The 12,866-nt window shown below is 61.0% G+C and overlaps 1 protein-coding gene across 5 annotated transcripts; it reads right to left on the bottom strand.

Annotated features, from left to right (window-relative positions):
• Window positions 1–2,148: 2,148 nt before the first annotated feature.
• On the bottom strand, window positions 2,149–12,699 carry SEMA3G (semaphorin 3G). 5 transcript variants are annotated; one of them, XM_089306142.1, is made up of 16 exons: window positions 12,523–12,699; window positions 11,061–11,221; window positions 10,914–10,976; window positions 10,661–10,780; window positions 10,281–10,371; window positions 10,064–10,180; window positions 9,741–9,886; window positions 9,476–9,590; window positions 9,307–9,376; window positions 8,953–9,097; window positions 8,503–8,734; window positions 8,319–8,410; window positions 7,779–7,820; window positions 6,089–6,317; window positions 5,635–5,774; window positions 2,149–4,564 (listed from the first exon to the last, which is right to left on the bottom strand). In XM_089306142.1, exons 1-16 carry the CDS (start codon window positions 12,617–12,619, stop codon window positions 4,097–4,099), a joined length of 2,328 nt encoding a protein of 775 aa, XP_089162268.1. In that variant the 5' UTR covers window positions 12,620–12,699; the 3' UTR covers window positions 2,149–4,096. The 5 variants fall into 5 exon arrangements, with proteins under 5 accessions (XP_089162268.1, XP_008258986.1, XP_002713426.1 ...); XM_008260764.5 differs by having other exon boundaries at window positions 12,531–12,699; XM_002713380.6 differs by having other exon boundaries at window positions 2,149–4,561; window positions 12,531–12,699.
• Between the last annotated feature and the right edge of the window lie 167 nt (window positions 12,700–12,866).

Raw genomic sequence — 12,866 nt, 5'->3', positions numbered from 1 at the left:
CCAGGAGTTTCCTTATCGAAAGTCCAGCAGGGAAAGTGAAAGGCGTCATTAGGCTGCAGCCTGAGGCGAGCGCCCAGCAGCACCTTGCATGGCAAAGGTGGGCTGTGGGAGTGGGCCCAGGGCCGCAGCTGCCCTGCCTCATCTCCTGTACACCCAAGGTGGGCAGGGCCCAACAGCCCCCCAGCTCCTTAGCAGACATTTTGTCCCAGCCTAGCCCTATTTGTGCCTCGCCCTCAGTTTGATGTCTTAGAAGACCCTGGGGGTTTGTCCTCAGTGTGTGTTGAACTTTCTCCCATGGAAGCCTCTGCAGCCCAGCACTGGGGTGAGGCTGTGGTAGTGGGTATGTAACGTGGTCAGAAACTGGCTGTTTGTGAGCTTTCGTCTTCTAGTTCTAGGAAGAACTGCACTGGCACGGCCACGTGAAGCAGCCCTCTGGACCACCTGGCTAGTGCTGCAGCCCATAGAGAAAACGGCCTGGCTTCTCTCTGCCCATCCTTGGGATCCTAGGCTGTCTAGGATCTGACCCCAGCTTAGCTAAATGAAAGCACAGGAGTCACTTGGGAAAGCCAAAAGCTCTTTTCCACCCTTATTCTGATCCCTCCCTGCACTGCACCCCTTCCTTGGGAGTTACTCTGTTGAACTGCGGGACAGAGACTTGGGGTGACTCCTAGCCCTCCACAGGGAACCAGGCCGGACTCAGGTGTGGGAGGAAGGGAGCCAAAGGCAGGCCAAGCCCAGGCCCCGGGGCCAGCAGGCTGGTGGCTTGGCAGCCTGACCTGGAGCAGCAAGTCCTTCTCTGCTGAGAGCCACGAAAATCCAGATGTGGCTGTTCCGCCTAGGGGCTCGGGGCCTCCAGCGTCTAGAGGCTTTGAAGGCAGAGATGGACGAACCAACTCCATGTGTCACGGGAGAGAAGTGATCTAATCATCATTTCCCAAGCGTTAGAAACAGGAGATGTTAGCTGCTCCGTGCAGAAGCTTTTGGAGAATCACAGAGCACACAGTAGGCACACGAGAGTCTCGGGACTTCTGGGGTCTCACACGGCCAGCAGGCGGCAGTGTACAGCTCCCTGGGTGCCGGTGGGACTCTCCAGTTTGACTGTGGAAGATCTTAGGGGACCATTGTTTCACAGGATGCCGTTTTGGGAATGTTCAACTCACGGCTCTGATCCCCTTCCCAGCTCTAAAGCTGTTTGGGAAACTGTGAAACAGGGGCCCCAGGACTGGGGAAAGCATGAGACTTAGAGGAAAAAGCTGTGAGAGGAAGATAGAGCAAGGGTGACATCGCTGCAGCAGGAAATGGGGCTCAGGATGGGAGGTGGGCGGGGGGGCAGGGAGCAGAGACACTGTGCTGTCCCTGAGGGTGCGGGGGCTATGGAGATGGCGTCTGCTCCCCTCCCCATGCCTCTCATCAGTGATGATGGGTTGGGTTCAGTCAGGTCAGGCCTGTGTTAAGATGGCAGGCAGGCAGGCAGCAGCAGGAGGCGCCCAAGCCCACGATGGAACAGGTGAGCAGCCTGTCCTTTTATGCCTGCAGGTCTACAGCTTGGATTCAGGGGCTCATCCATGCCAGAGGCCCAGGGTACCCCCGGGGGTGGGGGTAATAGCACTCTCCTGCACAGGCAAGGTCTCTTTGAGGGGCAGGGGACGTGATGCCGCCGGGGGCAATGGTAGCCAGTGTCAGAGGGGCCTTCTGCAGTGTGCCCAGCAGGTCAGACTCCTGGGGCCTCCCCTCCTCCCCAGGCTGAGGGCGGGCAGGGGCAGGCAGGAGCAGAGCAGCCTTAATATACATTGGTATGTGGCTGGGGATGAAGGCGGGCAGGAGGGAAGTGTTGCAGTGTTGTTACTGGGAAAAAGGGAGCTGCCTCCATGCCCCGCTGCCCCCCTGCCAGCGCTGTTTTTTTCTGGTTCAGAATGTCTTCCTGGAAGTTCCAAGAAGGTCAGTTTCATAAGCCCGCAGGGCAGGGTCTTCCTAATTTAATGATCAGTCTCAGCTTCATAGACAAAGCTGGCGGACTCCTTCCATGCCTACACCCCCACCCCATTCCCTCGCAGAGTGGCTCCTTCTCCTCAAGGCAGGGGAGGGAAGGAGGCTGTATTTGCAGCTCACGTAGTTGACATCAGGCAGTTCAGTACAGACACACACAGATACAATGCAGATATAATTATGTGTTGTAAAATTAACTCCGTCCCTTTCCTGGCAGCTTCCGCTTTCCTCAGCAGAGCTCAGGGCCGTCATGACAATAGAAATAACAATAGTAATTAGGGGAAGCTTGCTCCGAAGACACAGAAGCCACAGGCCCCAGAACTAGGATCCAGGCAAGGGTGTGTGTGTGTGTGTGTGTGTGCAGCTCTGGGAGCAGATCAGTCAGTTCCCGGGGAAGGGGCAAGAGGCCATCTGAGAGTCCCAGGTGCTGTTGAGATCCCATGCTCCTTCTCCCTGCATTTTCCAGGGTAACTTCCCCAGAGGACCCTGCCTAGCTGGGCCCAGCTCAAGGGCCACTGAGAGCCTGGGCTTTTCTTCTTGCTTCCCTGGAATAGAGGGCAGAGCTGGCAGGGGCTCTGCATTCTCTCCGTCTGCCCTTCCCCGCTTCTGCAGCTTGCCCACCCCCTTCCTCCTCTGCTTTGACCTCTGCCTTCCCTGCAGGCTGCACCCTACCACAGGATTTCAAGGTAGTATCAGGCTAATCTGGGTGCCTGGGGTTTGCTGCCCAATGAAAGGGGAGCAGGTACGGGGCTGTTTCCCATCCCAGCACCGTGGAAGCACCCAGGATGGGGGACTGGACTCCCAAAGCTGTCTGGGTTGGAGTTTCAGTAGGGGCAGGAAGCCCTGTCTTGCTTTTCCTCTTGTTTCCCCCTCCTTCCTTTCTTCCTCTTGGAGGGAATTTCAAGCCCGGTGCGTTGTCTCCCTCCTGTTTGTGCGTCACTGCCTAGTTCCTGTGCAGGCCGGGAGTGTCTTTTCATTTAGTCCTCCCCACATCAGGGCTCCCCGGCCCAGGAAACTGCTGATGGTGACCGCACTCCCTGCACTCCCAGAAACAGCAGGACTTACAGCTCTTCATAGCTTTTCACCTTTACATTTGTTTCCCTTAGAAGACACAAAGGCTGGGTAAATGAACCACCCATGCCCAGCTCTTACTTAGTGGAAAATACAGATTCCAGACTTGGAAACATCCTAAAGCCACCTTGATTCCCTAAGGACTCCTGCTCCTCGGTCCCCTAGCCCATCTGGGGGTTTTTCCCACTCTCACTTCATCTCCAGCACCTCTCGATTCTCATTTCCGCCTTGAAGCTGACCACCGGCTGCAGCTGGCACAGCCTCCACACGATGAGCCCATGTGCTTGCACTGCCCCGGCTGAGACAGCCGTGTCCTCCTACCCCGCCTGCTTCAGGTGCCCTCTCCCACCTGCAGGATGTGCAGATGAGGGATGACATTCTCTGAACCCACCCTGCCCCTGTGGGTCAGCTTGCAGCCCTGATGGTGGGGCCGTGGAGGACTGTGGGACCTCCTTCCTTCGCTGGCGTATAAAGTAGAGCCCAAGGCGTAGGCCCTGGGAGATTCTGAGATGAAAGAGAAGTGGGCCCAGCAGGGAGCCACTGAGATAGCTGGGCATGGCTGCTTTCCTCTCCAGCCCCTCCAGGGTGGGCTCTGCTTAACAGGCTCTGGATTAGAGGCCACCCTAACCTCTTCTGGCTGCCTGAGGGCCCCAGGCCCAGGGCCTCCTTAGAGCCACCACCCATGTTAAGAGTCACTTGAAATGGCCATTGTTCACTAGGCTGGGAAAAAACTACCCAACCCTCTGCCTCTGGGCACAACCGGAAATGTACTCCGGAAGTCAGGCCATCTCTGAGAACAAATGGCAGGGCCCCTGGGGGCTGCCAGCAGCCAGAGGGTGCTGGCTCCAGCCTGGGACTGAGAGCATAAAGAGGAGCAGGGACTCACGTCAGGCACAGGTCCCTTCCATGGGGCCCCTGGTCTTTCCTGTGGGTGGCAATCAGGCATCCTGGCCTCCCCTGCCCTTGCTGGCTGGGTGGGAGATGCCAGGGGCTTCTCTGGCTCCCCTGGCCCATCCTGATCCCCCCTCTCCGGCCACTCCTACATGGCCTCCACCTCCCTCGGAGTCCGATTGCGCTCCGCCTGCACCCGGCTCTTCACCTTCTTGCCCAGCTCTAGCCCTGCCCAGCTCTTGCCCTTGGCCTGCTTGCCCCGGCTGCGGAAGGAGCCTGGGCGCTCCCCAAGGCCCCCACACCACACGCGCTCACAGTACTCATCCACCCGGGGCAGGTTGGCAAAGCCAGTGAGTTGTAGGATGTCCTTGTACCAGGCCTTGGGCGGGGAAGAGGCCAGGCTGCCCCGGGCTGGGGACTGCTCTACCCTTGGCTCCCGCGGAAACAAGCTGTCCAGCTGCGTGGCCAGGATCACCTCCAGAGCCAGACGGACAATGGTCTGGGAGAAGCCGTGCTCCAGCGTTGTGCAGGTGTAGGTACCGGCGTCGAGGCGGCTCAGCCTGCGGAACAGTAGCCCCTGCTCTGTTTGCACAACTCGCTCATCCGTCTTTACCTGCTGGGAGAGGGGGCAGCCATCAGCATCTCTGCTCCCTGCTCTTCCACGTGTGCCCCTGTCAGGGCCCAGGGCTCGGGCTCTTCCCCTTGCCCATTCTCCCCTTCTTGGGGGGGACTGTGAGCTAACCACAGGCAGGGCCTCACCTTCCCCGGACAGGGCCCGCAGTTGGGGCTTTGCACCACCTCGGCTGATGGGTTTCTCCCACAGCTGGAGCTCTGGGGCAACAAGCTTGGCCTCCAGGGGTCTGGTGCACAGCCCTCCATGGCACAGGGGCTGGGAGGCTGTCCACTGCTTTCCTCAGGACCAGGCTTGGGGACGCCCCTCCACTCTGTCCCCTTCCGTGCACACAGGCTCACACCAGGCCACAGGGTGCTGGCAACAGAAGGGCTGCTCTCATCCCAGCCAGTCTGTGGCCTGGGCCCCATTTAGCTTTTGTCTGCACGTGCGCAGGCTGTGGGGGGCCGGCTTGGGTGGTTAGGGTTGTGTAACTCCATCTTATTGCTCCTCCACCCTCTGGAAGTCTTCCTGGTGCCCAGCCCAACAGCTGGCCCAAGGCCGGCCTCCCCCGGTTCCCAAGCTGCAGGGCGAGCCCCTCCTGCAATCGACTCCTTCCCCTCCCCAGCCCTGTGGGAGAAGACTCCTCACTCTGCCCAGCCCACGCCATCTGGGGCTTTGGGCCCCAGACTGAAGCCATCTCTGGGGCTGGCGGTTCTTTCCAGAGTGGGGAGGAAGGGGCCTGGGAAGACAGCTGGTCTCCAAGGGGGAAGTATGGGGCCAAGAATGGGGGGCAGGCAAGGACCAGTGATCAGAGAACTGAGACCCGCCAGAGATGAGCCATGTACATGTGAACAGGGAGTCTTCCTGTCCAGCCCAGACCTGGTTCTCCCTCTCCCCCTGCCCCTCAGAGAGGGAGAGCTCCAGTTGGACTGGCCTGACACCCCCTGCCCTCGCCCCTGCCAGATGGCAGAAACAGAGGCCAGAGACACATCTCTCTTAGGTGGAACCTTCCAGGGGTTCAGGGACAGAGGTGAGCTCAGGACACACAGGGCTGGGACAGGGTCTTCACTCACCTGGTCAGGCCCCCCATCCTCTGGCCTCTGCAGGAACCAGCGCACGGCGGCCTGGGGTGACCTGGGCTGGCACTCCAGGAAGGTGCTGTTGTGCTCTGTGCCGTAGACCGTGGTGGTGGCCACAAGTCCCCAAGCCTCGTCTGCAGAGAAGTGCAAGTTGGCCAAAGTTTGGAATTAGGGGACCTAGGCCCTCAGGGTCACAAATTGATTCCCACAGCCCAGGAACTATGCCACCAGTGTGACAGGGACCTGACACCCTCCCCCCAATTACCCTCGCCAGTCACTGTGTCCAAAGACTCTGCACCCACACACTGATGGGAGCTGCCCAGACAGGGAAACTGAGGACTGCTGCAACAGGAACAGTTTGAGGCCGCTGTCCCAGGAGTGAGGGCGGGCCACAGGCTGAGTCGGGAGTCTATAGGGCAGTCCCTGCTCCACACCTGCTGCCACTCACCTTCCTGGCTCTGGCCCAGGCACTGCAGGGCAGGGTTGCCATGCCGGATGTCCTGCCGGCGGAACCGGCGCTTGCCAGGACTGGGGCGGTAGCGGGTACAGGAGGTGCCATCCCAGGCACAGTACGGGTCCCGGGCCAGGCAGCACTCAGCGCAGGCGCTGCCGTAAGTCTCACATTGGTGCAGCCGCAGCTGGGCCACACCCAGCTGAGAACCTACGTACAGCATTTGCTAGAGACACAAGCAGATCCTGCAGTGAGCAGGCTCCTAAACTCCTGCCCCTTCAGGAACCAGAACTTCCAGAACCTCCTGGATTTGTTCACAAGAGTAAAAACTATCCATCACCCCCCTGCTGTATACCAGACCCTGGGCTAAGGTGAAGGGCTAGCCTGGGGTCTCTCTCTCCCCCTCTCTCTCTCCCCCTCTCCCTCTCTCTCCCTCCCTCCCTTTCAAAGAAATGAAAATAAATAAAAAAAATTGAGAGAGATAGAGAGCAAGCCTCCTTCTACTTGTTCACTCCCTAACAGCCTGGATTAGATCAGGCCCAAGCCAGGAACCCCAGAATTCAGTCCAGGTTTCACATATTGTTGGCAGGGACCTAAGTACTTGAGCCATCATTTGCTGCTTTGCAGGAAGCTGGAATCAGGAGTGGAGCTGGGACTGAACCCAGGCTCTGATAGGGGATGTGGCTGTCCCGAGCAGGGCCTTAACCACTGCACGAAACACCTGCCCCCACCTCTGCCTCGTCTTTTTTCCAAGGGGCTCCTCCAGGCCCTCACTACTGCTGACCTATTTCCTCTACCCCAATGCCTTTACCCAACTGGCTCAGACTTCAGAGCACCTTGCTTTAGGCAGTCCCAGTTCAGAACTTGGGATTTACCCAAAGATAAACTGGAGGAGATGGTACAAGGGTACTTGGAAAAGTTCATGGGGAACAGAATTTTGTACTTAAATACAAAAAAGTTTATAAATCCATGTATGGTTTTCTCATAATACACAAAATCCATATGCATGGATTTCAAATTTTTTTTTGCACCAAAGTAAACATCTTTCAATTCCGTTTTCCATGAGCTTGTTGAGGTCCCCTCTTATTGCCACTTGGAAAGGACACATAGCAGGTCTCTAAAAAAGAGCTCCTTTATTTGACTTAAAATCTGGGGGCCAGTGTTGTGGCACAGGTTAAGCCACTGCTTGTGACACTGACACTGGCATGGCATATCAGAGCGCCGGTTGGAGTCCCGGCTCCTCTGCTTCCCATCCAGCTCCCTGCTAGTGCCTCGGGGAAGACAGTGGAACATGGTCCAAGTGCTCAGGCCCCTGCACCCTTATCGGATGGAGTTCCTGACTTCTGGCTTCAGCTGGGCCCACACCTGATTGTTGCAGCCATTTGGGGAGAGAACCAGAGGATGGAAGATCTCTCTCCCTTTCTCACTCACTCTCTCTGTCTGTCACCCTGCACTTGAAACAAATAAATCTTAAATAAATAAAAACTAAAACTTGGGTTTTATTTTTAAGCACTTTTTTCGCTTCTGACGAGAGCCAGCCTTTGAACATGACCTGGCTTCCTCTGTGCCTCCAGTGGCCCACTGGCCCTGGGCCCTCAGCGCAGCTTTCCAGAGGACTACGGTGGTGCCCAAGGAGGCGGCCAAGGATGCAGGTAGGGGTGTGGGGAGGGAAGTCGGCCGCCCTTACCCGTTTGACAGAGATCTCCATCTCCGTGATGGGAGCTGGCACCTGCGGTGGGAGGAGAGTCTCAGCATGGGGTCGGTGGGACAGCCCCCCCCAGCTTCCCAAGCTCCATCGCATCCCTGCTCTGAGCCTCCTCCTATCCCAGGCATGGGAGCCCCATCTCCCAGCCAGGGTCAGTGTGCCCCGTGGCCACCAGTACCGGACAGCCTTTCCCAGATGCCAGGTCCCAGGAAAGGACCTTCATCCCAGTCAGCCTTCCAGCTGATACCCTCTCACAGCCCCGCTCCTCAGCAGTCCAGAAGTCCTGGCTGTCCCCCAAACACAGACCAGCCCCTGCCTGAGTCAACAGAGGGACTCACAGAACCTTTTGGGGATTGGGGTGTCAGCCACCTCCTCAGCATGACTCAAGCCTGGCAGGGCTTTGCCGACAGGCACTCGCCTCCCAGGGATCGAAGCTGCAGCCCCAGGCCCCTGCTCCTGAGCTCGTTCCTGCTGCCCTGTAGCCAGGCTCAGACCTCAGGCCTCCCAGGGACCCCTGCTTACCTTGAACACCTGCAGCTCCTCCAGAACCACCTCTTCGGGCTCAGCTGAGCCTCCAGCCTGTAGGGCCATGACTTTGAGCACAGAGCCTGAGTCTGGGGCAGGGAAGGAGGGGTCGGCACGAGAGGAAGGGCCGGCCTGGGCCGCCTGCCCCCCGCATCTGCCAGCCCCTGCTCAGCTCTCCTACCGGTTCCCAGGAAGATGACGTCGTAGGTCCCATCCTCAGCTTCCACGCGGTCCACCACAATCTGGCGCAGCTGCTGGGCCAGGTGGGTCTTGACGAGGACAGGGCGGCCACGCCGAGGCCTCACGGGCCGGAACATAAGTGGGTGGGTGCGGGCAAACTGCAGCACCTCGTCTGGGTAGTCCTTGGTGCTGCCAAAGGGCCGTCCTGGCTGTGCGGTCATCTTGCTGGGGCACTGCAGGCAGCAGCAGCAAAGGGGGTGCCTGATGTGTCCTGGGTGGCTCTCTGCCCAGGCTGTCTGCACCCCCATGGCCCGCCCTCCCTGTGGGAGAGGCTCTCCCCTACTCAGCACACCCCTCCAGGACCAGGCCCCCAGAACCCATCCCAGGCACACCCATGGGGCTATTCTCCTCTCCTCCCTCAGGCCTCTCCTTGACCTATGCACGTACTCACCACGCCAGGGCGGGGGAAGGGCACCTTGCCCCCAAAAGGTCCCCACTGGTACTGAGGACCGTCTCGGTGGGCAAAGGGCCCATTGAAGACTTCCCAGATGTCTGCCATGTGGTACACACAGACAGCAAAGCCCCGGAACACGGCACTGCCAAGGGCAGAGACATTCAGGCCAGGCTGGCCACCGAGGGTGGGAAGGCGGGAAAGAGGGTGACAGTGCCTGTAGCAAGCAGAGACTCCAAAAAACAAGGACACGGAGGCAGAGGTCCCTGACGCAGGTGGCAAGTCAGAAGCTCGACAGCAGGCGCCAAGGGGTGGGGGCTGGGCCCAGCTGGGGCACAGGGAGGCCTTGCTCACCTGACAGTGCTGAACAGCGCGTGCACCTCTGGGCTCTTCCCCACCTTGGGCCACAGCAAGAACACATCCTCTGGGACACAGAAGGGGCATAGCCATCACGGCCACCGCCACTGCCCCTGCCCGGGGACTCTGAACCCTGCCCGCCCCCAGAGCCCAGGCCCGCCCTTACCCAGCTGGTCAAAGTGGGTCTCAGCACCCCCTGGGCTGGGCACGGAGCAGAGCAACCTGGCCTTGAGGAAGGAGCTCCATCGGTTCACCAGCACCCGCTGGCCTCCCGCGTCGTTCTGGAGGGAACCGGGGTCAGCCTTGGGCCCCACTCGCTGGGCCCCACCCCGCACCTCCACCCCCACTCCCATTGCTCAGGGGCAGGGCAGCGGGCCTGGGAAGGGGTTGCAGTAGGGATGTAACCCTCACCACCTCTTCCCGGCTCTCACCACGCAGACGCGGCCCACGCGGCTGACGGTGACACGGCCCGGGCCGCCGTCAGGTGAGGGGACCGTCTCGGAGAAGAAGAAGTACACCTTGTCATCAGCATGGTCGGAGTTGTCAGGGATGCGGGCAGCCATAATGAACCGGGGATCTGGACAGGTGACAGGGACGCTGGTCAGGGGGTTGTCCGAGAAAGACAGGAGGATGGGGGGGCCCAAAAAGCAGCACCAGGACCCAGGCAGCGGAATGGCCCCTCCTCCCTGCCTCCAGCATTCCCCATGCCAACCCCGAGGCAGACCCCAATGGCCCTGCCTGCAATAGGCCTCACCGTGCAAGAGGCTCTGGTCGGAATCAGAACGCAGGGCCGGCCGATGGCCCCCACTGCGGAAGATCATGGCCTCGCGCCCCAGGAAGTCAGCCGTGAGGCCTGTGTACAGCTCCCCGCCTAAGCGGGGGTTGGGGGGTTGCAGAAGGCAGAGTCAGGGGAGGAGGGCCACAGCCAGCGCCCACCTTCCCGCCCCCTCCCTGGTCTGGGCATCACTCACCAACGAAGGTGCTGGCAAAGGGGCGGCTGGGCTCGTGTGGGCACCTTCCCCGCCCACTCTCCAGGCTGCTGGGCTCCAGGTGTAGCACATGCTGGGCAGAGAAGGCGGGGGGGAGGGGCAGGAGGGTGTCACCTGGGAGAGAAGCCCCAGCCCCACCACCCTGCGGCTGTGGCTGTGCCATCGCGTGCGGCTGGAGAGTGGGGGGCGGGGGGAAGGTGCCCTCATGCAAGGCGTCACTAATGGGGTCACTCTCTGCACAAAGGCGCCTTTCAGGTCCCTGCCCCTCCGTCCCCGCTGGGGCTCAATGGGAAGCCTTCAGGCAGCAGGGAGGAAATGTCACTGGCTCCCAGCCCTGGGGGCGGGGTGGGGGCCAGGCTCACCTCCCCTCGGTGCCCGACCGTGATGAGGGCGCAGGTGGGCTGGAAGGCCCCCGTGCCGCAGGCCAGCAGGTGGGTCCGGTTGTGGGGCTGCAGTACCCGGATGAAGTTGGCACACTCCGTCTGGTGGAGAAAGGAGAGCGGTGCCCAGGGTGAGGGGGGCTCTCCGCCTCTCAGGCAGGCCCCGGGGTCCTGGGGAATAGGAAGGAGGTCCAGTGGGGCTGGGGACGGTCTGGTCACTTTGGAGAACACTCACCACAGGGTCTCTCCCCTTGCGGACACATTCCTCTCTCTGGCCTGGCCGTGGCGGCCACAGGACCTGCAACACAGCCTGGCTGACTGCACTGGGCTCAACGTCCCAGTTTCCCCATCTGGACTCTCCTTGCCGCTGGGTCAAGCTTACCTCTCGGGGGTCTGGCCATGCCTGGCCCAGCCGCAGCGAGTAGAGGGCATCGCGGCCCCCCAGAAAGAGGCGATCTCGGTACTCATCCAGGTACATTGCCCGGAGCCCCAGGGAGCCACGGGGACCCAGAAACACGGCAGAGCGGTTGGCAGACAGGAGGTCTGGCAGGGGCAGAGGGAGGCGGATCAGGGCCTGCTGGCTCGCTCAGCGTGGAGGGGGAGGGTCCCAGCTGTGCATGCCACTCCCCAGCTGCCTCCCCCTCCCAGCTGGAAAATGCTTCTTTCCCAGAGCTGCCAACCTGGGGTGGGGCCTGGAGGCTCTGAGCCCCCCAGCCCACCCAGGGCTACATCTCACTCCTCCATTCTTTAGCCCTTGGTCCTACAGCAAACACCCTCCCCGCCCATCTGTGCTGTGCCCAGTCCCCCAGTCCCCATCCCCAGTCCCCATCCCCAGGGAAGACAGCTCCTGGTGGAGGGTAGGGCAGCAGTCTGGGGCCAGTGCTAGGGAAGCCTGGAGAGGGCACCGGCAAGGGTATGGCCAGGCCACGTGCAGCCTCCAGCCCAGCATTGTGGCCCAAAGGCACTTCCCATGCTGGGTCCAGAGACGGGAGGGGCTGGGTGGGGACACTGGTCCAGGAGTGGAGGATCCTAAGTCCTCTGGCTGGGGAGGTGGAGGTGATGGGAGGGCAAGGGGCAGGCTGTGGTGAGAAGGGGGTGCGAGCAGCCCTTGGAAACTTGGGGAACAGGAGCATCTTGCCCTAGCACCCACTCCTTTCCCCAAACTTACCCTCTTCCAGGAAGCCCCCCATGACTGATAGCTTATTTGAGGCTCTCCCTTCTAGCCTGAACTCTGCCCACAACCACAGCTCCCAGGGCAGGACCATATTCCCCGTCAGTCTCCAGAACAAGCTAGTGGCCCCCACTCAGACTGGGGCTCCCAGGGGAAGGTGTTCACCCCTCTGGTTTCCCGAAGAAGAAGCTGTGTCTCACAGAGGCTGTTGGAGGCTGTGCAGCTGCAGCCGCAACCCCACCGTCTAGTTTAGGGCAGAGGGGACCCTGCCGCAGAGACCCTCCCTGGGCAGGAGGATGGAGGGACTTGGGGAGTGAGGGGAGGCCTGCAGGGACAGGATGCTAGCCACTCCCCCACTGTCCACTCTGGGCAGAGCCCCTGCTGTGCCCAGACAGACCCTCCAGCGCGCCCTCTGTGTCCCCGCTCCCCGGCCCGCTCGCCATCTCTCTCTGTCCCATCCCCTTGGGGTCTCTCCCCAGCAGCCCTCTCAGACTCCACCCTGCACGGCTCTGTCTCTCCCACCTCTGCCTGCAGCCTGGGGTAGGGCCACAAGGCCCACCCCCCCACAAGCTTGTGCTGGGGAGGGGCTCCATGCCTCGGGCTGGCAGGACAGACCCGAGGTGTCCTCCAGCCCGTGCATGGGAAAGCACAGGGCACACCCTGTGGCCGGTACCTCGGTACCTCGGTAGGAGAGCCGCAGACGGGGCACTCCGGGGCCCGGGCTGCCCCCGCTGAGCTGGAGGCCCCCCAGGAGGCAGCAGATGGCCCATGCCGAGGGGGCCATGCTGGGAAAGGGAGCGGCCACCCTGGTCCTGTCCTGCCGCCGGCTGCAGTTTGCGAGCTGGCCACCAGGCAGTCACTTATAAGGCGCCGGCTCCACCCAGCCCTGGGCGGGGAGGCCCGGAGGAGGCGGGGAGCAGGCCAGGGCCTCCCATCCACCTGCAGCTTTGCCTGCAGCTTGGTGGGCCTACTGGGTGCTCTCGTGTCCGGCTGGTGGTTCCCCATGGCAGGAGACCC

This window comes from Oryctolagus cuniculus, chromosome 10 (genome assembly GCF_051225735.1).
Source record: "Oryctolagus cuniculus isolate XC-2025 breed Fujian yellow rabbit chromosome 10, ASM5122573v1, whole genome shotgun sequence".
In the NCBI taxonomy this organism is placed as follows: domain Eukaryota; kingdom Metazoa; phylum Chordata; class Mammalia; order Lagomorpha; family Leporidae; genus Oryctolagus; species Oryctolagus cuniculus.
Note: the sequence above shows the minus strand (reverse complement) of the source record. Positions and strands in the feature narration are given on the sequence as shown.